Source organism: Pseudopipra pipra, chromosome 1, assembly GCF_036250125.1.
Source record: "Pseudopipra pipra isolate bDixPip1 chromosome 1, bDixPip1.hap1, whole genome shotgun sequence".
Lineage (NCBI taxonomy): Eukaryota > Metazoa > Chordata > Aves > Passeriformes > Pipridae > Pseudopipra > Pseudopipra pipra.
In genome coordinates this window covers 34806298-34829196 of record NC_087549.1, presented here as the reverse complement: position 1 = coordinate 34829196, position 22899 = coordinate 34806298, and the positions used below count along the sequence as shown (strand labels likewise).

The following is a 22899-nucleotide window of genomic DNA, read 5'->3' as shown; positions in this document are numbered from 1 at the left end:
GGTTTAGAGTCTACAAAATGTGTATCTTCTGGAAAATGTTTTCAGTTCTACCTATTCATACAGATATTCCCCTTCTGCCCCTTTTTCTAAGCCATCAATGTAGGAGAAAAACAACTAAACAATGTGTCCATCACCCAAAAACTAAAACCAGATGATATAAGCAGATTAAGTACATTCTTTTGATGCATATCTCGGCTTAGATGCTTAAAGACAAAAGTCAGACTCTGTGACAGTCTAAGATAAAGAAGCATAAATAATTAAAACCAGAATCTATAATTCAGGTTTTAGAGGTGAACATGCATAGCTTAAACTCAATTGTTGTCATGGTTTCAAACCACGACAATTGTGTACTTTGAAAACTTTCTTAAAACTAAAAGCATCAACATCTCTCAAGATGTGTAAATTAATGTTAACTCTTACTAGACACCAATCTTAATTTCTGTATGTTTATTCAATGAAATAGAAAGGTTGCCAGCACTGGAGGAAAAACTTGATTCCAACAAAAAAGATCCTTAAATCAGCTTAAGTACAGATTTGCCAGTTTGCTTCAAACCACCAGAGCTACTTGGCCTCTGGAGTCAGACAAGATGCCATCTAATCATTGCTTTGTGCAATGGAACAGTTCTATAACATACTGAAATCGTCAACAAGCCAGTACTGTTTTTAATGATATCAACAAAGCAGAATTCCCATTGGAAACAAAGAAGGAATATCCTTTACATAGAAAATTCAAAAGCAACACTTCTCATTTTCTGAAATTTAAAAACTTGGTTTTGCAACACCTCCAGTTCAAGTAAGTCTGTCCCAAGCCAGTTGAAGGGTATTACTAGAGCATGGGGATCTTCTGAGTGTAAGCAAGCATGTCCTTGCCCTCGCCACACAAGGCAGACAACTGCAGGACTGGGAGCTAAACTCTGCAGCTGCTGAAACTGATATTTGTACCAGTTTCACTTTTGCAGCTTAGAAACAAAAATAACAGGAATGTGAATTACACAGACCAGCTGCAGACTCCAGGGAAGGCTTTGTTAATCAAATTTTTAAGTCTGTTCAGTCTGGGGGCAGGTGGTGATGATGCAGAAATTAAGTGGAAAGACAGAGGAAGGAAATCTTACATGATCTCAAATGGGCTTTTCTAAGCAGCGGTATAAGAGGTCCCGATGGGACTTTTTCCATTGGCAATAAAAAGTTATCTAATTTGCCAAATACAAGTGCAAGAGGAGAAGGAAGGAAAGCATTCACTATCATATCATAGTTTAACATTTTTAACTTAATCTTACAGGGTTCTTGGTTGGGGTTTTTTTATTTACATATGTTTTCAGTGTACACATGAAATAATGCAATGTCAAACATGAATTTTGCTTGCCCCTCTCTTCAGCTACCCCTATGATGGACTTACAGCAGACCACTATTTCATTTATTAACTAATTATCTACAATAACATAATTGTACCTTCACTACCAAGGTTTTTTAATGGAAAAAAATGGAGCCAAAAAAAGTCCAAATTTAATCAGAATTACCCTCTGGAGCCAGAGAGTCTGGAATTCTTGGCATTGTGCTTAATGCAAGATACATTCATGCATCGCATCAGGAATAACATTTCCAGTGCCATAACTGTTAAAATGGCATCCAATTATAGAAGTCTTGTATTAGTATAATCTCTCTGAAGTTGAGAACAATACTTCAAATAGAGTTCACAGAGATACAATTTTACTTGTGAAACACGATAGAAAGACTCATTTTTGGAAGCACCACAACAAAGCTAAACAGCTTGGAACTAGAAAGAAAGCTAAAAAGAAAGTACTTTGACTTAAAAGTAGTCAACTGATACGGAAACAAAAATTCAGTATATAGGTATGGAAGAACTTACCACAAAACACCAGGAAAAAGAAAGGTAACTTTATTTACACTTCTAGTCAAATATCAGATGAAGTAGTAATGGCAGAAGGAGGCAGACTCTAGGTATTGCAGTGCAATAACTTCAGCAACAAGGACTTTTAGAATCCCACTAACATTTTGCTGGTACATAAATCAAAGTATTGTCTCAATCTTATATTTTTTTACCTGAATGTTGAAAATGCAAGCAATCCGGATTGCACATCGTATACCCTCTAAACAAAGAGAGGCAACTTCGGTGTCATCACAGTCCTGCAGACCCACACTGAATGCAGCTAGAAAAGGTGTCCATGCCAACTGGAACGTATGCAAAATAAGTGTTATGTTAGCAGTTTAAGTTAGTATTTGAAGGGAATGTTATAGTTTCGACATGTTGCTAGAGTGTAAATTCCATCCTCAACTCACATCATTATCCTGAAGTTGCCTTTTGCCAAAAAGGAAATAGAATAGATAGGCATGAGACATCGAATAGCATAAAGTATGGTCAGACGAGATGTGAGAATAGGACAGGAGTAACACAGACTGGCACCTCCCTCAGAAGCACTCGTCCTCTCCCTCAGCAATCAGCACACTCAACCATCCTCAGATTGTAGGAAAACCCAAACCCTAAAGCTACGTCAGTTAGATGTCTACTGGAACTTTGGTATTCCCAGGACAACCTTTATCTTTGCACACTGAGAAAGAGAGATAAGAGTTGATAGTTATTGCAAAAACCAATACAGCACATGGCAGATTCCTTTACGATGAAAAGTACTTAAATAAGACTAGCTTATCCTGATAACAGCAGAGGGAAAGAAAAGAAGGCAGTGAAAATAGGGCAAACTTTATTAATTCCACTAAAATTATGGTAAGACAACAATAAGAAATACAGGACATGAATCTGCTCTTAAGTTTCTTGCCCTTATCCCTCCATGTTCTTGTTGGCCACTGTTGATGTTTTCCATCTCTCTTGCCTTAGGTGGGACTGGAGGTACAACACACTCAACTGAAGTTATTGCAAGAGACTCTACATGGTTCTGTCTTTGTTGTCAAGGCTCCCTCTCCCACTGGCAGAAAAATCAATCAGAAGATGCAGAGGGAACCTGCCATAACTACATGTCCTTATGGAGAGGAAACCTCATGGTACCCAGAACAATTTTCAAAATCATTTTACCTGAAGTCACCCCAGATGAAATACAGACTCAATGGGCACAGCAGGGAGTACAGATTTCACACTTAATTTCATAGTAAAATGATGCACCACAGAGCTCTGGTTTAATTTAAGCCAGCAATTCAAAATGCACTACCTCAGAAAAGCATTTAACACTTGCATGTACCAAAGGGTATCTGTGGGACAGTATTAAAGGCATCAGATGAATTCCTAGATCCAGGATTTAATTCCTGATTTTATGACCTTTAAAGGTCCCTTCCCACCCAAACTACTCTATGATTTTATGTTCAGAAGTGTATGTTTCTTCTCATCGCCTTCCTAATTTTTCATTCCTGCTGAAACCAAAACTAATCTTAAAAAATCACAAAACTGAAATACTTTCTTAAGAACCATCTAATGATCTGTATATACACTTTATTTATGCTGTTATTTTTAATACACATAAATTGACACCCTGTTTTGTCAATAAGGGTGAAATCAACCAGACAATCAACTTTGGGCTGCTTAGGCGGATGCATAAAGGAAATTTTTGCTGTTTTCATAATTTAGCAAATCTATCTGTAAATACAGTTATAACGATCAATCTTACATGGACATCAATAGGTGAGATACTCAAAAATTTATAAAATTTATAAAATTTTGCTGAAATAAAAATTTTAAAAAGTCTAAAGATGTGAAACTTAGTATTTAAATTTCACAGTTCTCACTTTTTTGAGAAGACAGCTCTGTCAGACACATCACAGTGTCCTCAGTACTTTAATTAGTTCATGAACATCCTCACTTCTAATTCTTAGCACCTTCACAAAAGATGTTAAGGGTGTTAACTTACCCTGATGCTTCATATTTTGCTCCTTTGAAAATGGACTTTGCAAATGTACTTTTCAGAAACTAAAGGCTAGGAAGTACTAGGGCTGGTATTTTAAGAAAAAATAGACTACAAATTTTACAGATGCCTGCATGCAGGTGATTTCATTTCAGTCTTAAAGAAGTCAACAGAGGGGATGTACAGTATACCTCTACCAAGTGACACCCTGAAAGTAGACCTTTTAAAAGGGAAAAATAAGTGTTCCTCTGTACAGACAGAATGCTATACTACTTTTATTAATAAGGTGACAAAGAACTCAGAAGTGTGCCTCATGGACAGCAATCCCACAGCTATATCCTCAGTGTGTCCAGGTGGCCAAGAAGGCCAATGGCATCCTGGTCTGTATCAGAAATAGTGTGGCCAGCAGGACCAGGGCAGTGATCGTTCCCCTGGACCCGGCACTGGTGAGGCTGCACCTCAGACACTGCATTCAGTTTTGGACCCTTCATGACAAGAAAGACATTGAGGTGTTAGAGCATGTCCAGAGAAGGGCAATAATGCTGGTGAAGAAGTTGGTCTCTTCTCTCAAGTAACACGTGATAGGACAAGAGGACACCAAATTGGGAGGGAGTGTCAACTTGCTGGAAGGCAGGAGGGCTCTACAGAGGGATCTGGATAGACTTGAGAGATGGGCTGATTCCAATGGGATGAAGTTCAATAAAGCCAAGTGCCGGGTCCTGCACTTTGGCCACAACAACCCCATGCAGCGCTACAGGCTGGGCACAGAGTGGCTGAAGAGCAGCCAGGCAGAAAGGGACCTGGGGTACTAATTGACAGGAAGCTCAACATGAGCCAACAGTGTGCCCAGGTGGCCAAGAAGGCCAATGGGATTTTGTCCTGTATCAAAAATAGCGTGGCCAGCAGGAGCAGGGCAGTGATCCTTCCCCTGTACTCTGCATTGGTGAGGCCACACCTTGAGTATTGTGTTCAGTTCTGGGCCCCTCAGTTCAGAAAGGATATTGAGGTGCTGGAGCGGGTCCAGAGAAGAGCAACAAGGCTGGTGAAGGGACTGGAGCATAAGTCCTATGGGGAGAGGCTGAGGGAGCTGGGGTTGTTTAGCCTGGAGAAGAGGAGGCTCAGAGGTGACCTCATCACCGTCTATAACTACCTGAAGGGAAGTTCTAGCCGGGTGGGGGTTGGTCTCTTCTCTCAGGCACTCAGCAATAGGACAAGGGGGCACGGGCTTAAGCTCCGCCAGGGGAAATTTAAGTTGGATATCAGGAGAAAATTCTTTACAGAGAGAGTGATCAGGCATTGGAATGGGCTGCCCAGAGAGGTGGTGGATTCACCATCCCTGGAGATTTTTAAACGCAGATTGGACGTGGCACTGAGTGCCATGATCTAGTAAATGGACTGGATTTGGCCCAAGGGTTGGACTCGATGATCTCGGAGGTCTTTTCCAACCCAATCGATTCTATGATTCTATGAAATGACTTCAAGTAGCACCAGGGGAGGTTTAGATTGGATATCTGGAAAAATTTCTTCACAGAAAGAGTTGAAAAATGTTGGAACAGTCTGCCTAGGGAAGTGGTGTAGTCACCAGCCCCAGAGGTATTTAAAAGACGTGTAGATGTGGCACTCGGGGACATGGTTTAGTAGTGGACTTAGCAGTGCTGGGTTAACAATTGGAAACAAAGTTCTTAAAGGTCTTTTTTAAGCTAAATGCTTCTATGATTATTGAGCCTGGGCTTGGAGCTCCACCTGACCTCACAACACATCCCTCCAGGGATGCTACATTAGTTTATTGTAACGGTACCAGTCTGCAACTTCACCTCCCTGTGGCAGTTCACAAAGGGGTCATGTGAGGACCACAACTTGCACAAAGGGTCGCAAATGAGAGCACGTGGTAAAGGGCACAACAGTTTATTTCAGTGGCAGATAACTGCTATGACTTAGTTATGCCAGAGACCACATCCAAGATCACACTGAGGCATCATACACTACTGAATGACTGTATCTATGAATCTGAATCATTGGTATGGAAAAGGCATTTGGGATGCAGACAGATTTGTACCTACACAAGAGCAAAAACAGGTATTTCGAATAATAGTTTAATATAGGTCCAGCTACCTCCTCCTAAACTAAGAGTCTTAGCTTGTCTAAAATAATAATCTGCCACAAACAAAATCAGATAAAAGTTTGTTCTGATAACTGCTCCCCCAAAACACAATTAAGTAACCTCCCCTAGAGCAGTAAGAGGGAGCCAAATCAATGAACTGAAATTAGTAATTTCTCACTTTTATAAATCTGGTTTTTGACTATACCTCTACACCTGAAATAAAAATGCTAACATTTTAAATTTTTAGCTATTCTTCATAGGTTTTTCCCTTTAACTCCTCCACTGTACCAAGATGCTACTTCCATCAGCCCTGAAACTTCTTAAATTCCACGGTTAATTAAATTAGATTAGAAGGCTCAAAATCCTTTCTTTCCTGAAGCAATTTAAATAACTTAATGATGATTAAAAAATGATCAAAAGATAGCAGATATAAATCTTTGGTATTTTCAATAAATCCTATCAGTCAGTATTTTTTTATTAAGAAACTGTGATATTCTTCATATTAAATATGTATCTCACCTTAAACATGGGTCTCACATGCTCCAGGTGTGTTGCACTAGTAAAAGGGGCCTGAACGTGGCTCACTGCCTCCATAAGAGCTTTAGCTGTTTTAGCCATTTGTTCCATTTCCAAGTTATAAAGGAGTCTTCTCTGCTTTTCACTAGCAACACCTGTAAACACATTTTTTCCTCTCATTTGTGCATCTTTAGTAGTGGTGTCTTTAGGAATATAATCATTTCACATTTTTCATTAACTGCAATACTCAGATGCAATTTTTGCATTAGCTTTACATTTTCAAGTTACCACACCAGCAAGATATTTCTTTTACAATACAGATAAAATTTAACTTAAGGCAAACTAATGTGTGAAATGTAACCTACTTTTAAACCTTTACAGAATTTTAAGATTTGGACAACAAAGATTTCTTCTCCATCACCTCAACTGACAGCATAAATATCACATCCCCAAAGCTAAATTCAAAGTGAAGAAACCTTTCATAGTAATCTATTAGCACACAAAATAAGAATAAAAATAACTGGACATCCTTTTTCTGAAGGAGAACTACATTAATCACCTTTTCATTTCTACAATGGAATCTCCATCTCATCAAGACAGTGAAACCCAAGAAGCATGCAATAATAAGCTTTTTAAAAATTACAATAAAACATTGCATTAATTGAATGAATACTGAAAACAAGATGGATTCTTTTAGTCACATGCAAGTTTCCTACAAGCACTCTGCTTATAAGGCTAACATAGGACTTGAAAGTATACAAATATGTTGGGAAAAAGTCAAGTCTCTTTAATGTTCTCTGTAGAAAAGCTAGAATGAATAACACCTAAATTTTCATGCTGTGCAAAACACAAAAAGTTTTTCTGGTATTTGAGAGAGGAAAAGATAATTCATTTTAAAAGTGCATAAATTAGTGCCCTACAAACCAAATATTGCAAAATTTTTGAGGATGAAAGACTGGTTATTACAGGAAATCACAATGGTTACTACAGAAATAGAAGACCCACTCAGTGTTCTGCACTGTGCTTATGGGTAACACTTATTTCACAAGCTTAAATTTCCCTGTGTTGCTGTTCAACAGCAAAACCTGCCTTCTCTCCATGGTGAGTGCACCAATCGTCAGGAATTCAGATACAAAGGGAAGTGAAAATAAGCAGGTGCATTTAACACCATCAAGCATCAGGCATCATCATGCATTTATGTGAAATGGAAGAGGATATGAAATTAACTCATTTTGAGTTGCGTGGTGTTTGCTTCATTGAACTCTCATTTTAAAAATAAGAACTTAATGAAACTGAAGAGCCAAAACTTTGAAGAAAGCTAATATTACAACTACTTACTTTGTTTACTAGATTTTGTGGGTATTGTTAATTCTTTTGTTTCCTTCATTGAAATCTTCTTTCCAGCTATTTCATTATAGATAGCAGACAAATATTCTTCAGGGAGATCTTTACTGTCATTGATACCTCTATTCATTTTAATATACTGTTCTTTTGTCATTTTATTCTTAACCTGAAATCCAGAAAATAGCTATAAATATCAACAAATGAGGCAAGCTCATTGCAGTTACAATGCTGCCTACAAAACTGGCCAGCAGATGACAAGTTACCATCGAAGACAAACCTACTGATTCAGAAGACATTTTTAAGTATTCAACATATGCAAGACTGTCATATCTACAAAATAATACAAGGACATGAGGACATTCCAACACTCATGCAGTAGGATCCACAGATCAATTATAATACACATTACCAAAAAAAAAAGAAAGGAAGGAAGGAAGAAAGAAAAAGAATGTTTTATCTTGGCATACAGACCAAACTATCTATCTAAAAGAAATCTACCTTACAGAAAGGCCTAACCAAAACAAATTAAAAATCTCAATGCCCATGAAACATAAAACTGTTAAACATAAGCTAGCTTACTTCTTACACACATATTGGTGTTAAACTGGACCTCAAGCTTTTAAAACTACATTGTTACAAAACTTGAAAGTTACATATCTATGGATTACACAAATACTTATTCCAGCAACATACCTGTGGACTGTGAAGATCTGTTGTCAACATGATAATTGAGTAAGCTAAAACATATGCAGTATCTGCACTAGCAAAAAGAGTTTGCCTGAAGGCAAAAAGGAGAAAAAGAACAGCAAATTTAATTTATTAGGATTTTTTACTAATTATTCAGCTTTCCAAGGTTCTGAAGACAAAGTACATCTTACCCTTGGTTACATTCTAAATATCTAGCAGCAAATTTCTCCATTAGGCGATCAATTTTTTGAGCTTCTCCTGGAAGGCGAAATCCTTCTAGAAACATGCGCAGAGCTGAAACAAAATCCTTTCCTGAAAAGTCGTGTTGGTCTACATAGGCGTACATGACTTCTTTGTTAAATTTATCATTGTCTCCCAGGAACTCCCCAACCTGAGTCTAAAATAAGAACAGAAAAGGCAAACTAGTGCATTTACACTAGGAAAAATACAAAACAGAAAACAGACTCAAAAGTCTCACAAAAACAGAGGCCTGTATGCAATTAACTAAGACATACTCCTGCTTCTCCTCTCTAAAGCCGAGTATTTTGGCCATACATTCCATCATAATGCTCTTACATGCTCATACATATCTGCCTACATTCCTCCTTCTCTGGCTTTACTTATATGCCATTTTTCCATTAGATGAATTCCACATGCAAAACACAAAGTTAATATTACCAATGATTGTTCTCTACTACAACGATTTTTGTAGTAAGGACACTTACTACAGGAATGAAAAAATTACTAAACTAAACTTTATCCCTTAGGGTGCAGATCTCAAACAGATGCAAGGGAAGCTCAAATATAAATAGCTGGTACTCGAATTCATCCAAGTTCACTGTCAAAGCAATACAGTACAGTGAAAAACAACAAGCATTCAGATAAAGATGCCTGTATGTGTATATGTAAATTGAGGTTAAAAAATTTGTTTTGATATGAGATTTTAAGTTTTAATACTGAAATTTGTGACTTTTGCCACAGTTGCAAGCATGGGCACCAAAACAGGTGTGGTTACTAAGCACAGTGGTGCAGGCTGCTGTTTCAGAAAGCTGTTTTTCATGAGATATTCCGATCCTCAGCCAGATACTGTAGGACCCTTCCAAGTCCAGAAACAGCTTCTAGCTGTAAATAAAATCAAAGAACATTAAATAACTTTCTTTTGGGAAACAGAAAAAGTGCTTTTAATGCTGTTGCACCACATTATTTTTTAGCCCTCTCTGAAGGACAGATACTTCTGGCAGTTACTTACTGGACTAAAGTACATACAATTTACAAGGTTCTTCTGGCTATACTAGTAACTAAGTACAAGTTTTGAGTCAGCTCAAGTAGGTCAATGTTTTCCTTTACACTTTGCTGAACTGCAGGATGCATATAGCACAGGGTAGAGCTCTAATGCATTCTAGAAACCAAATTCCTTAAGCTTAGGAATTTTAGAAGAGAGAGAAGTTTCCGTTTCTTCATTGTACAAAAACGTTACACACTTTAACACACTAACAAGTGATTTGCAATTAGTATAAACACATCTGCATCAGCAAAAACAATTATCAGGAAAACAGTTTTCTTACTGAATCTAATCTTTCCTCTTGATGCAAGAACTGAGCAATATCTTCTGGGGTAGTGCCAAGCATTCCTTGTTCTTGCAGGTACTGAATCCCCCTCTTTGGTTTCTTATTGAACCTGTACAATCAAGATCAGGATGGAATAAGAGTTAACCCTTTTACCCATGCACAAAGCTGTACAAGCTTAAGTAAAAAGATTTAATAATTTCAGATAATGTCCTGAAAAATCTATGTATTAAATATTTTTCCTTTATCAAACTATGCCTTAGATGGGAATGAGCTGTTGCTTTCTATAATTATTGGATGATGGGGGTTTTGTTTGTTTCTGTTGTTGTTACCCTGTAAACAGCCTCCTCTTCCTCTTTCCAACATAACTGCCAGCATGTCATCCAGGCAGCTCCAAGTAAAAAGAGCTAAACACTATCATTTACTCTGGCACTCGTGAATTAAAAAATATTCCACAGAGACAGCAAAGTGTTGGCTTGGAAAGAACAATTATACCCTGTTGCTTTTTATTTTTATCTGTATGAAACAACCAAGAAATCCATGAGTTGCCTGTAAGAATGAAAATGTACAAGACAAGGAACCAGGTAACTGAAAGAAATCAAAACCTTAAAGGAATAAGGCATGTTTGTTCAGGGTCCCAGAACTATATGACAGAAAACTTTTATTTTTGCATAAACCTCACCAAGGAGGTTAAGGTGAAAAAGCTGAAATCACACAGAAGATTCATGTCAGACTGCACTGAGAAATTACACTATCCTACAGTTCTAATTATGACAAGTTAATTACTCAGAAGGAAGCATCAGTTTAAGTATACAGGCACTTTCATCAGTAATGTGTACATTAACAGGGGTCATATTCAACTGATCACGAGTTCAATGTTCTTTTTATCCAAATATAAACCCCTTATTTTTAGACAAGCAGGTCTGGAGAAAAAAAGAACAAACATTCAGAGTACTCATCTTCTAGCTGTGAGGAATTAGGTTAACACAAAACACTGTTGACAGGCTCCAAAGGGGACACCATTCAGCACTCTTTCACCAGAGGAAGTGCTGTTACATCCAGAGTATTTTCCTAACACAAGATGAGTATCTATGAGGAGAAGGAAGAAAAACCCAGGAATCTTCATAGCTCCAAAAGAATCCACCCTCCCGGGGTGATAAAAGGGCACTCACAAGTCAATTCCTTGTTCTATTATTTCCTTTTGTTGCTTTAGGACCTCAAACTGCTCTGGGTTGTCAGTGCCAGACATCTGTGTGCTGTAACTGCCAATTCCTGATGAAGCAGTAGAATCCAAGGAATTTAAGCTTCCATATCTGTTAATTGTCTCAGGGTGTTTGGTTTCACTGCTGTCCTGTTCTGTGGGTTTTTCTTGGCCTAGAAATTGGAAAGGGTTACATATATCCAAAATACATACAGTGGAAAAAAACCTAAAATCACAGTTTATTCTTAAAATCCTTTCTAAAGGCTTTAAAAAGTTAGTTGGGCTACCTTCAATGATGTATTTATTTTTATATAATTATTCTGCCTTTATTTTAATTGGGAAAAAAATAATAATAAAAAATCACTACAAAATATCAAGGAGAATTCTTTTACTTCATCACATACTGAAATTTAAGCCTTAACTATAATTTGCAGGCACCTGGAAAAAAATTTGACACCTTAGAAACCTAATTACATCTCATATCTTTTATTTTCAAGTCCAATATTACTTTTTACCTGAAGAAAACCACAATATTCTGAATTTCTGAAGCACAGTGTTTAAAAGAATGTAGACACATCAAGGAGCTGGTGCTCTCAGCTCACAAGGACAGTCATGCTAACCACTCTAAAATGTTTATTACTTCACCTACCAACTTTAGCACCTAATCTGAAAATTCTGGCATAACCTTAGTACTTCTCACCTCAGGTCAGATGGAAACAGGATTAAAACAAGATTAATGATTTAGTTACTTCACTGCTTACAACATTCAAAGTTCCATAGCTATAATAGGTAAATAATAAATAAATGAGTAATTTTTTTACTATTAAGTAAAAAAAATGCTCTCCATCCTGCTTACTCCAGTAGTAATTTAATCAATATGAAATTAGATGCAATTAAGGGAGCTTCAAAGCGAGTTCTGAGATCCTTTTAAAATTAGAAATACAGAAAATAACAGGATTTACTAATTTTCAGTGTAGTAGTGTTCTACAAATTCATACAATTAGGAAAAGACAACTCAGACAACTTGTTCAAATTGCACCAAACTTACAAATATTTCTATTAAGAAAAAAATTTATTCTCTCTCTTTCATGCAAGAGACCTTACTAACTTGTACACTAACATTAGCAAGATATGGATAGAACACAAGAAACTCTTGCAGCACCCCTTCATTAAAGCCAGAAGAAACATATCGTGTCTTACCAAGTGTTGTCTGAGAATTGGGATTTACATATTGATCCTTACTCCACTCGACCATGCACTTCAAGATTGACACTAAGCATTCCAATCCTTTTTTTCTCAAACTTAATTCCTAGAAAAGATTTCATAAACAGTTATTAGTGGAATGGAGTTTAGTTTCAACCTATCATGCCAAGAAACATGAAGCTTTATAAAGTTTAGTGAAATTTTTACCTGAACATTGGACATGCCAAGTTCTTGGCTCCCCCTTCCTTGAGCAATCTTTGATAAGTCATTAACCAGCCTTTCAAATATATTTGCTGCATTTAAATCACAATCATAGTTCACGTAGATGTCCACTACACTCTGGGCATCTATAAATAAAGTGATATTGTCAAACTTGGAACAAAAACTAGGTAACTCAATGAAAGGCAAGTACAGTTTTGTTCTTCAAGATAAAAATGTAAAAACTAGAATCAAATGATCCTTAATACCTGCACATATCCTTGTCAGTGTTTGTATAACCATCCACTTATGATCAAATGAGCTAGTAGAAGTTTCCAAGATATACAGGAAAATTTCTTTGAAGAAAACCTAACAAATATTCCAGGAAGAGGGAGAAGAAAAAAAAAAAATCTATTACAAACACAGTCACTAACTTTGATGCCAAAATTCTGACATAATTCTGAAAGCAGCACCTTAGAGGTACAGGAAATAAAGAGGAAAAAAAAAAGGAGGAAAGGAAGAAATACAACTTATGCTTGATACATTCAAATTAGGAATTTGAACTGTTAGTTATGTACCTCTGGAGTTTTGGCCAGCTGAAAAATTTGCTTTATATTTTGAACACTCAAAACCAGAAGAACTGGGAAAGATGTCAGACCCTGAAGGACAGTTTAGCCTAATGAGAAGTCTAAGTGGCTAAGAGTTCATTTGGGATTTTGAAAGGAGAGGTATTACCTCATCACAAAAAGATTTTTTCTACAAGACAGTGAAAAACATAACAAAGTCACTTAAGTATAGGACCTCCATCAGAAAGGTAAAATTCTGACACAAAAGAATCACACTTCAGTATTAGATTATTGGAAGAAGGGTACTGGCACAGCATAAAAACACAGTAGCAAGTCCATTAATAAGAAAGCTACTCTTCCCTAAAAGAGTCATTAGTTTTCCCTGAAATCACTTCAGTACAGGTGCTGTTGTCTGGAACAGAGACTATTTTATCCCCTCTCAGTTCCTCACCAGATCTATCAACACTATGGGCTTACTAATTCAGCCAAGTATGCTTAGCAGGACAGGCTTCTTCTCACTTCTCTCCTGAGCAGCAGTAACTGCCGTAACAGCATTTGAGCTCAAAGTGAGAACTGCTACACGGCATTACATCACCATCCTACACAGCATTACACCGCTGTTCGGCACTTCTAAGAGTTCAGCTCCTCACAGCCAGTTGTGGCCTACCAAATCCACCAACATGTTTTTTCTAGAACGTTGCTGATAGTCTCAAGCTCACTTCTCCAATAGCATCATGCAAATATCCCAATATGTAACTACTCTTGTTTATAATATTGGCTATTCCTTTTAGTACAGAATTTATAAAGAGATTTTTATGCTATTAGCCACGTAGAGGTAAGCGTAACTGCACTTTATGTCATGTGTATGGGGAAAAACAGCAATGCTGACTTTTAGGCAACTTTGCTGGTAAATAATTTCCTCAAGCAAAATGTGCTACCAACAGTTACATTCTCTTTAGAGAGACAGGCACACAGCACAATCTCAGATACTAGTCTTAGTAAGGAAAGTACCCTATGAAACCTAAGGAGTTCAACATAAGATCAAAGACTTTCAAGTGCCTAAACATACTTAAGAGAATACTAGACTGATTTTAGCCACAATTTTATGTAATCAGACATTATAAAGACAAAAGTTTAACAAATGTCATGCTAAGAGCAATTCTTATTTACATATTTGCTGTTTTCTGATTTTTTTTTACTGAAAGACAGTAATGTTATATACTCTCTGAAATCAGGAAAATTATATTTTTCTGGTAGAAAACTTAAAAAAAGAAGTCATTGAAGGAGCAGAGAAAAAAAGTTTCATGGATAAAAACAAAACCTAAATCTAAACTAGAAGAGAAATTAACTGAAAGGTCTGCATATTATGAAGGCACTTCAGATCTCTGCTTCCAAGACAGAGCTGAACTTCTTGCTTTTGGTGTCACCTTTGGAGAAGCATATCTTGGAATGAACAGCTTCTCAAAACTGTACTGATTATTTACATTTTAGATGTTTAAAAATGCTATCACTATGTTACTTATTGCAATTCACATCACAGAGTTGAGACTCTGTTCCTAGTATATTGGAAGAGTAAACCAGAAAAGAGCCAATTATTTATTTACTTGGTCAACTGAGGGTATGAGTTTAAAGGCAGCTTATATTAACAATTATGAACGGGTGGTAATGGCAAATACAGCTAAATGTCACCCCAACTTCTCTGATATCTAGGACTTGACTTGCTGCAAGTATATTCATTGACCCATTCAGAAATACAGTTACAATACAGCTAAGGTACAACTCAAACTATTTTAGCTGTCAGAGGTATTGTAAGTCAAAAGGCTAAGGGAGGGATACTTCCAACAGAATCTGAAGCTTTTCTTTTAAAATATGCCAGAAAATTCTTACACAGACGAAGAATGCAGCCTCAATCCCAAAATATATAGATTTTGCATATTATAAATCAGAGCATATGGCTCTCCTTACAGCTCCAAGACACAAACTGAATGTGAAGTTATCTACTTGTCTACCCACATCTTTTGAATAACCTTTAGGCTCAGGAGCTGAAAGAGGAATTCTTAGCTCAAAATCACGAAAAAGAAAAAGTTTCTATCCCCTACGTTTTGCAATAGATGGGACACTTTGGCGGCATCAAGCTTTTTGCTTTCATACTCACAAGGAAGAAACACAGCCCTGATACGGGTGATGGTCCTAATTTGACATACTCTAGAACCTGCTACAATAGTGTAGGGTATCCTATATCCCATTTTCTGCTTGGAGTTTGTGAAAGGATGGCAGCGATGGAAACGCATCCACTTTCTGTCAGGGAAGTTGGATTGCAACGCATTCACCACCTACATGCTGATTGTAAGCTCTGTGAGCACATAGCAAGTCCAACTCTTTCTGGGAAGCAGGCTGTGTGACTGAGGAGCAGCTCAGCCCAGTCTGTCTGATGTGCCAAACACCACACTTGCACTACAGTCTTGTTGAGCACACAGTTTGTCTCGAAACCCTTCAAAACACATCATATTTTCAAGGCACATTCAATCACTGCTATAAAATACTGGAAAACCTATTGTTTCTTCACCTAAAACGTATCAAAATAACCTGGTAAGTGATCAGAACACAATCCTTTTCTGACTTGCTACTGTCAAAATGAGGTTCTTCCTCCAAAGCGCCATAACATATCAACTTGTACAGTGACATGCACAGATGAAGAATTCCCTGAATTCAAGGTCCTTATAACCGCAACATTATCAACATTTCTCAGCATCTTTTCACGCACTTAAGCTCCACACAGATGGGGCAATCTGTAGGCTTCAGTGTTCACACTGACTCCACAAACATAAAAATACTAAAATGCACAGTAGGGACACACTGTGCACACTACTGCTTCATTCACCACAGAATTAAGAGTTTTAACACACGGGACACCACAAGAGGGTATCCATGTGGTTCCAAGGGACAGATTAGTTCTGTACACAGCTACAGAACTCAAGAACAAACCCTGTACATACATCTGGCTTTCCCCTATGACTTAGAATGTATTAGTCCAGTGAGAGAATTTACACTGTCTGTAAGGACTCAGATAACTTATTGCTAAGAATACATACTTATCTCTACGTACTGCCCAAGGAGTTTAATTGTGCACGTATCTTTAGAGGAAATGAGATTATCTTATTCAGAACATATACTGATATAGGCCCTGATATACAAAGAAAAGTGGCTATAATAATCAAATAGCTGGGATTTCCCTAGAGAAAGAAATTTGTTCAAGTGACCTCAAAGAGAATGCACAATGCTTCTCGAGTCATTAATTTTTCTTTTAAATTCCTTTGTAAAACCATATATTACATAGAATTTCATAAGTGTACTCATTTTCCTAATTTGTATTATGCAGTGCAGGGCTAAACTTTCTTAATCACATTATTGAACACTGATTGATTGAGCTTAGCCACAAACCTACTCAATTCTGAATTTCAGCATCACGTGATAATAACATGCCACAGCCAACAGAAAACTTTAAAATAAGGAAGATCTGGCAAGTCTTACACAAAAGCTGTGAGTCAAATTTATCTAAGTGAGACTGAGCTACAATCAAACAAACAAATGTTCACTGAACATCCCCCACTCTTTAATTAGAAATTAATGTAACGTACCTCGATCTGCATCTTTAGATGAGTCTTAAAGTTTGAGAGGAGGGTAAGAAATATGGAAAGTGAAAGTTCAAAAACTTCTGGAACTGATGAGACTCCATTTTTTGACAGTGCAACACAAAGGTACTGCTTTATAGCATTAATAAACATCTCATTTGTCCTGAAGACTGGTCCTGCGTTTTGCAGAATGGAGAGAAGCAACTGCAATGAAAGAATCTTTGATCGCAGTTCATGAGATCTACAACAAAACAGAGCATGTCAGCTCAGCCTAAGTCATAAAAAATAAAACATTCTCTTGAAAAGTCAATATATACAATGATTTTGCCAGTTGTACGTTAATGAAATTCATTCAAATTTGACACAACCTGTTGCAGAAAGGATCATTAAAAGATGTTGATCTTTTTTACTGAAGTGGTCATTCTTCAACCAAGGTGGGCAAGAATAACTTCTTACAGAAAAGGAAAAATTACTATTGAGCCACTCTCTCTTCTGCATCACAGCACTGCAGAACAGCAGCAACAGGAGGCATAAGAGGATGAAGTAAGCACTCTTTCCTATTAATGGACCTTTGGAAGATCCCATCTAAAATATGCAGCCCACCTACCAAATTCTGACTATCAAGATGAGGAAATTCCTCCTCCTCCTCTATTTCCACCAGCACGGAAAGAGAGTTGAAGGACTATGAAGACAACACTTGTACTACCTGACCTATTCCTGCCAACACTGAAATCTCTTTTTTTGAATACAACATTTATTAGTCACTGGCCCCATCCCACTCCTAGAACAGGTAAGATATATAACACGTCTATTTTAAGCATGGCAGTCATAAAGTCAGGCAACTGCAGCATTTTCAAGTGCCCCACAGTAACATCATGCTTCTTACAGATTGAAATAAGTTAGAATTCATATCAGAACAGTGCTACTATTTATGCCTTAAAAACAAAACAAAACCAAACACAATAAAATAGTCAAAAAACCCCCAAACCACACACACACAAAGAAAGCATAAAGGAAATCTGCATCTATAAAAACACAATGCAATAAAAAACATTCTGGGGGAAAACATTCTCTCCTCAGACTCCCAGTACTTCTTCCCACTTCTGATCATCTCAAAAAAAGAGTAAAGCTCTTCTGAAGGGCAGGTAAAGACATAATTGACTTTCCCAACAGGACAGTCCACAGCTTTCATTAAACAACTGCTCACTGACAGAGGACAGTTATGAAACATGAGGAACAATGACAGGAAATTTTTCATCCAATACAGCTCAGACATAGTAAGGAGTACTTCAAGTCAACATGTGACACAAACAGCAGTTGGATATTTGCTGTATGCTGCAAAAAACAAAAGCTTAATTGAAAAAAAAAAGTAATTTCAGCCTAGCTAAAAGCAAAAATGCAAATTAATAACAAGTATGCTACAAATAAACTCAATTATTTCTGTCAAACCAAGTGGGATGGGGAAATCAATCTGCAAACATTTAAAACTCATAAATTGTAATTCCAACCGTAGACTTTTTTCTGAAGACACTTTTGAGAAGAAAACATAGCCAGTCAAACTGAGTGAAGAATTTGTCCCTCTCATTTTTCCTAATGGGCTGCAGGTCAAAGTCAATGTCCCAAAACTGCTCTCTGTAGGAGTTTTTCAAGAAAATGCTTGGCTCTGGCACTGCACAGCCGCATGAAACCTGACATAACAATCTCTCTTGATGCAAAAGGCTTGATTTTGCATCACAGGGTATCAAGTCTGTAGACAGCAAATTTCAGTCATAAATAAAATATTAAATATTGCCTATTTGCAGCAAGTGTCAGCTCCTAACTGAAATCTTAACATGCTGGGCTTATCAATCCTGTATGATGTCTAAAGCCCACTTAATTTAAAATAAGTTTAAGGAAAAAAAAAATAACAAGCAAACCTTCAAGATATTTCACTCCCATCTTATTTTATTCCAGGGAAAAAGGAAACAAAGACATTAACGAGGTTCCCTGGAAACATAATGCTGATCTCAACTCCCACCCTTGTGATTTTAAGCTAAAGCTCCATGTCCAGTTACCTAAAATTTGAAAATATTTCATTACAGACTTCATAACAAATTTCACTGGAAATATGATTATTAAAGGGGCAGATAAGACTCTTTAAAATGCTGTAGACACCCTACACCTCCCCTTCCAATTACAGCATGTTTGTAATAGTTCAAAAATCCATCAATGCCTCAGAGCCACTGATAAATTCTAGGCACTTCTCCAAATATTGATTCAAAGAAACTTCTGCCAATCTGAAAAGCACTTTTATTACGGCCGGGGAATGCAAAGGGGCAGGTGTTCTCCCCAGTGCACTCCGCCGAGCCAAGAAATAACATAGCCTTTTATACAGTTTGAAAGTAGCAAGCTCAAAATTATCTTTACACACACTCCTTTTGCAGTCTTTCTTATCTAAATAGACACTTAGTTTTACCTCCTATTCTTACCATTATAGAGTAGTTACGTAAAGTTTTATCACTTCAAGCAGTTTCAGGTTCCCCACCCCTCTCTACGTGCTAAAAAGCCTTCCCCATTCTCTAAGCCTTTTATCTCAATTGTCCACAGTTCGGTCAGAAACTTTTAAGCAGTTTTACATTTTGCAAAGTCACACCTTCATAGCTAAATATCTAATATTTTATTTCATTCTCTATTTCAATTCCCCCCTTTTCTTTTAACTAATGCAAATTCTTTTGCATCACTTTTTGTACAGTCCAGAGCACATGTACTTGTTGTACTATAGTTCTTATTTTCCACCACATCCATAGATTGACGATTGTAAGGAGGAGAGCTGCCAGCATCAAAACCAAGATCGGGTGAATCAGGAAGTTAAATAGCTGAGCTGCCGTGGGTGAATGTCTATTGGTTAATCTCAAAAACATGCTCCACCAATGATGTTCTCCAGTTTTTGTCACTTCTGTAATGATGTTTTTTATCTCTGTTGTGTCGTGTTTCACTTGCCACAGCATGCGACGTGAAGTAGCATTTACCTTTTCCATCATTTGTTCAATATCCGGATGATAGAGCATTTTCTGGAGGATATTAATGTCCATGCCTATTTGTAGTTTAGGCACTTCATGATATGACATATATCTATCTGAGATCAATTGCATGGTGGTCACAGGAGCAGTGTATTTAAAGTCACATCCTATTATTTTGGTAAAATTGCAAACACAGAAGTTAGTAGCATTAGTTAGTTCTTTACAATTATCAATTGTTATACTTGTGCAAGGTGTCCTGATGCAGGCACATCCTTTACCTACATAATACACTTGGGACTGTGCCTGTGTATTTGGGAACATTTCAAACGTACATACACTGTCTTCTGTATCTAAACATAAATCCTCCTTCTCTATTACAGCATTTTCACACACATATCCTAGTTGTTCCCTAGGTATACAGGCCTTCGTGTTGACAGTTTGCCACCTCCCCGTGTCCTTGTCATAGCTTGCCCAGACATTATGCCCTATAGGTCTAACTACAATGTCCCGGTGTATTGCTCCTAATGCTAAGACAGGAAATATGGTCTGTTCTTTTGCCTCACGGATGGTAAGACCATATGCCTCTATTTGTTCCTGCTCTGTGTTATATGTGAAGTTCACTAACTGCCACCATGCCTGATGTTCTTTTTCAAATTTACTTGTGGTGTCTTGTCTGGATATGATCTCTCTTATCTCTTGAGGTAAAATTCCTGAGGTTCCTTCTCTTATAATTCTTGCCGATACAGATTGTATCCATTGCTGAGTTTGGATACACTGTATTGCTACTGAGACATCTTTTTGTAATTTTCCAAAGACATTAGTCACAACCTGAAAGTCTTTAGATGTGTGTTCAGTTAACAAGATCATCAAATCTGTAGTAAAAGATTCTGTTTCAGCTATAGTCATTAATGATGATCTGAGTGGTACTTCCATATAACATTTCAAAAGGGCTCAGCCCTTCTTTAGTTTTAGGTTTGACCCTTATTCGCAATAAGGCCAGAGGTAATGCTTGGTACCAATGTAGGTTTACTTCTTGACAGATTTTTGCCAATTGTTGTTTTATCAAATGATTCATTTTCTCCACCTGACCACTTGCTTGTGGTCGATATGGAGTGTGTAATTGCCAATTGATTTGCAGGATGCTGCTAATTCTTTGTATTACTTTAGCTACAAAATGTGGTCCTCTGTCCGAGGAGATGATGTCAGGTACTCCAAACCTGGGGATAATTTCATTAAGTAGTACCTTGACAACTTCTCGAGCCTTATTGCTTCGAGTCGGGAAAGCCTCTGGCCAATTTGAGAAAGTATCTGTCAAAACCAACAGGTATCTGTAGCCTCCTTTCCTAGGCAACTCAGAGAAATCTATCTGCAAGTGTTGCCCTGGGAGATTACCTTTGCCAATTGTCCCTATCTCGATTTTATTGGTTGTGTGAGGATTATTTTGAAGGCAGGTCTTGCATTGTTTAGTAACCTGGATTATTGTAGTGTATAAATTTCGTCCTATAATTTGTTTCCTTAAATATTTGTGTAATGCATCTGCCCCCCAATGAGTTTTGTTATGTTCTGCCTGTACAACTTTCCATAGTACTCTTTCAGGTACCACTATTTGTCCTGTTTCTAAGTAGTACATGTTACCTTTGCGTTGAGCTTGCTGATCTTTTATTAATTTCAAATCCTCCTTTGAATATGATACATTAGAGCTTACCTCTATAATTTTGCCATCAGGAATTAGGGAGGCAAGTTCTACCTGGCCGTTTTCTGCTGCCTTTTTCGCCTCTCGATCTGCCAATCGATTGCCTTTTTCTTGGTCAAGCCTTTTTGATGTCCTCTACAATGCATAATAGCAAGCCTTTTCGGTAACTGGACAGCTTCAAGTAATTTTAAGATTTCTTCTGCGTGCTTTATCTGTTTTCCTTGTGATGTGAGTAACTCTCTTTCTTTCCACACTGCTCCATGAGCATGAACTACTCCGAAGGCATACTTTGAGTCCATCCAAATATTAATGTCCTTTCTTTTTTCTTTCAATGCATAACCAGCTTTGTGGATTCCATCTTTCATATAGCTGCTTCCGTCCGTGAACTACATTTCTGCCTCAGGCAGTGGTGTATCTTTCAAGTCCGGTCAGCTGAAATATGTTGCTTCAATAGTTTCAATGCAATCATGATACACCGGTCTCTCTGTGGTTGTTGATTTATGATGTTAGTGGTGATGATTTCAACATCATCTTGTTCTACTAGAGTGGCCTGGTATTTGAGAAACCTGGAGGGCGAGAGCCAGTGACTGCCTTTCTGTTCGAGCACTGCTGAAACCACGTGTGACACTAGAACAGTCATTTTCTGTCCCATTGTGAGCTCTCAGGCTTCTTGTATGTTCAGTACTACTGCAGCTACGGCCCTCAGGCATCCTGGCCATCCTTTGCTCACTTCATCTAACTGTTTAGAGAAGTATGCCACTGCTCGGCAATATTGTCTGACCTGCTGGGCCAGGACCCCCAGTGCAATTCCCTGCCTTTCATGCGAAAAGAGCAAAAAAGGCTTAGTTACATCTGGGAGGCCCAGTGCAGGTGCCTGCATCAGTTCTTTCTTAAGCCAATGGAAGGTTTGTTTAGCTTCTCCAGTCCATGTTAATTGTTGATCTCCATCTTGTAGAATTTGGTATAGAGGTTTGACTATTAGTCCATATTTGTAGATCCAAAGCCTGCACCAGCCAGTCATTCCAAAAATGTGCAAAGTTCTTTTTGGAGTCTGGGGCAAAGGTATTTTACAGATGGCTTCTTTTCTTTCTGGCCCATGTCGATGTTGTCTTCCTGAGATTTCTACATATTGCAAGAGGACTCCGCTGTCTGAAGGTGCAGTCTATTCTTCAAGATCTTTGGCAAACTGATCTCCAAAAATTGTTGGACTATTTTATATCCTTGTGGGAGAACAGTCTTATGTAAGCTGTGCTCGTCTTCCTGTATCCAGGCTTTCTCATTCAAAGGCAAAAAATTTTTGATTTTTAGGGTCCAAAGGCAAGCAGAAA

The 22899-nt window shown here is 37.6% G+C and overlaps 1 protein-coding gene and 1 long non-coding RNA gene across 3 annotated transcripts in view; both read right to left on the bottom strand.

Moving 5' to 3' along the window:
- Window positions 1-22899, bottom strand: part of ARFGEF1 (ADP ribosylation factor guanine nucleotide exchange factor 1) — a 98689-nt gene that overhangs the window by 25616 nt on the left and 50174 nt on the right. For both annotated transcript variants that reach the window (XM_064651363.1, XM_064651369.1), the window contains 11 exons: window positions 16886-17120; window positions 12951-13050; window positions 12691-12830; window positions 12481-12589; window positions 11252-11453; window positions 10080-10191; window positions 8706-8911; window positions 8521-8605; window positions 7822-7993; window positions 6487-6638; window positions 2062-2190 (listed from right to left, as the gene is read on the bottom strand). In XM_064651363.1, coding sequence (XP_064507433.1) covers window positions 2062-2190; window positions 6487-6638; window positions 7822-7993; window positions 8521-8605; window positions 8706-8911; window positions 10080-10191; window positions 11252-11453; window positions 12481-12589; window positions 12691-12830; window positions 12951-13050; window positions 16886-17120 — 1642 coding nt within the window. The remainder of the gene's footprint in view (window positions 1-2061; window positions 2191-6486; window positions 6639-7821; window positions 7994-8520; window positions 8606-8705; window positions 8912-10079; window positions 10192-11251; window positions 11454-12480; window positions 12590-12690; window positions 12831-12950; window positions 13051-16885; window positions 17121-22899) is intronic.
- Window positions 19154-21949, bottom strand: LOC135412647 (uncharacterized). The gene is made up of 2 exons (XR_010429829.1): window positions 21584-21949; window positions 19154-20045 (listed from the first exon to the last, which is right to left on the bottom strand). It is a non-coding gene; the product is annotated as an uncharacterized LOC135412647 (long non-coding RNA).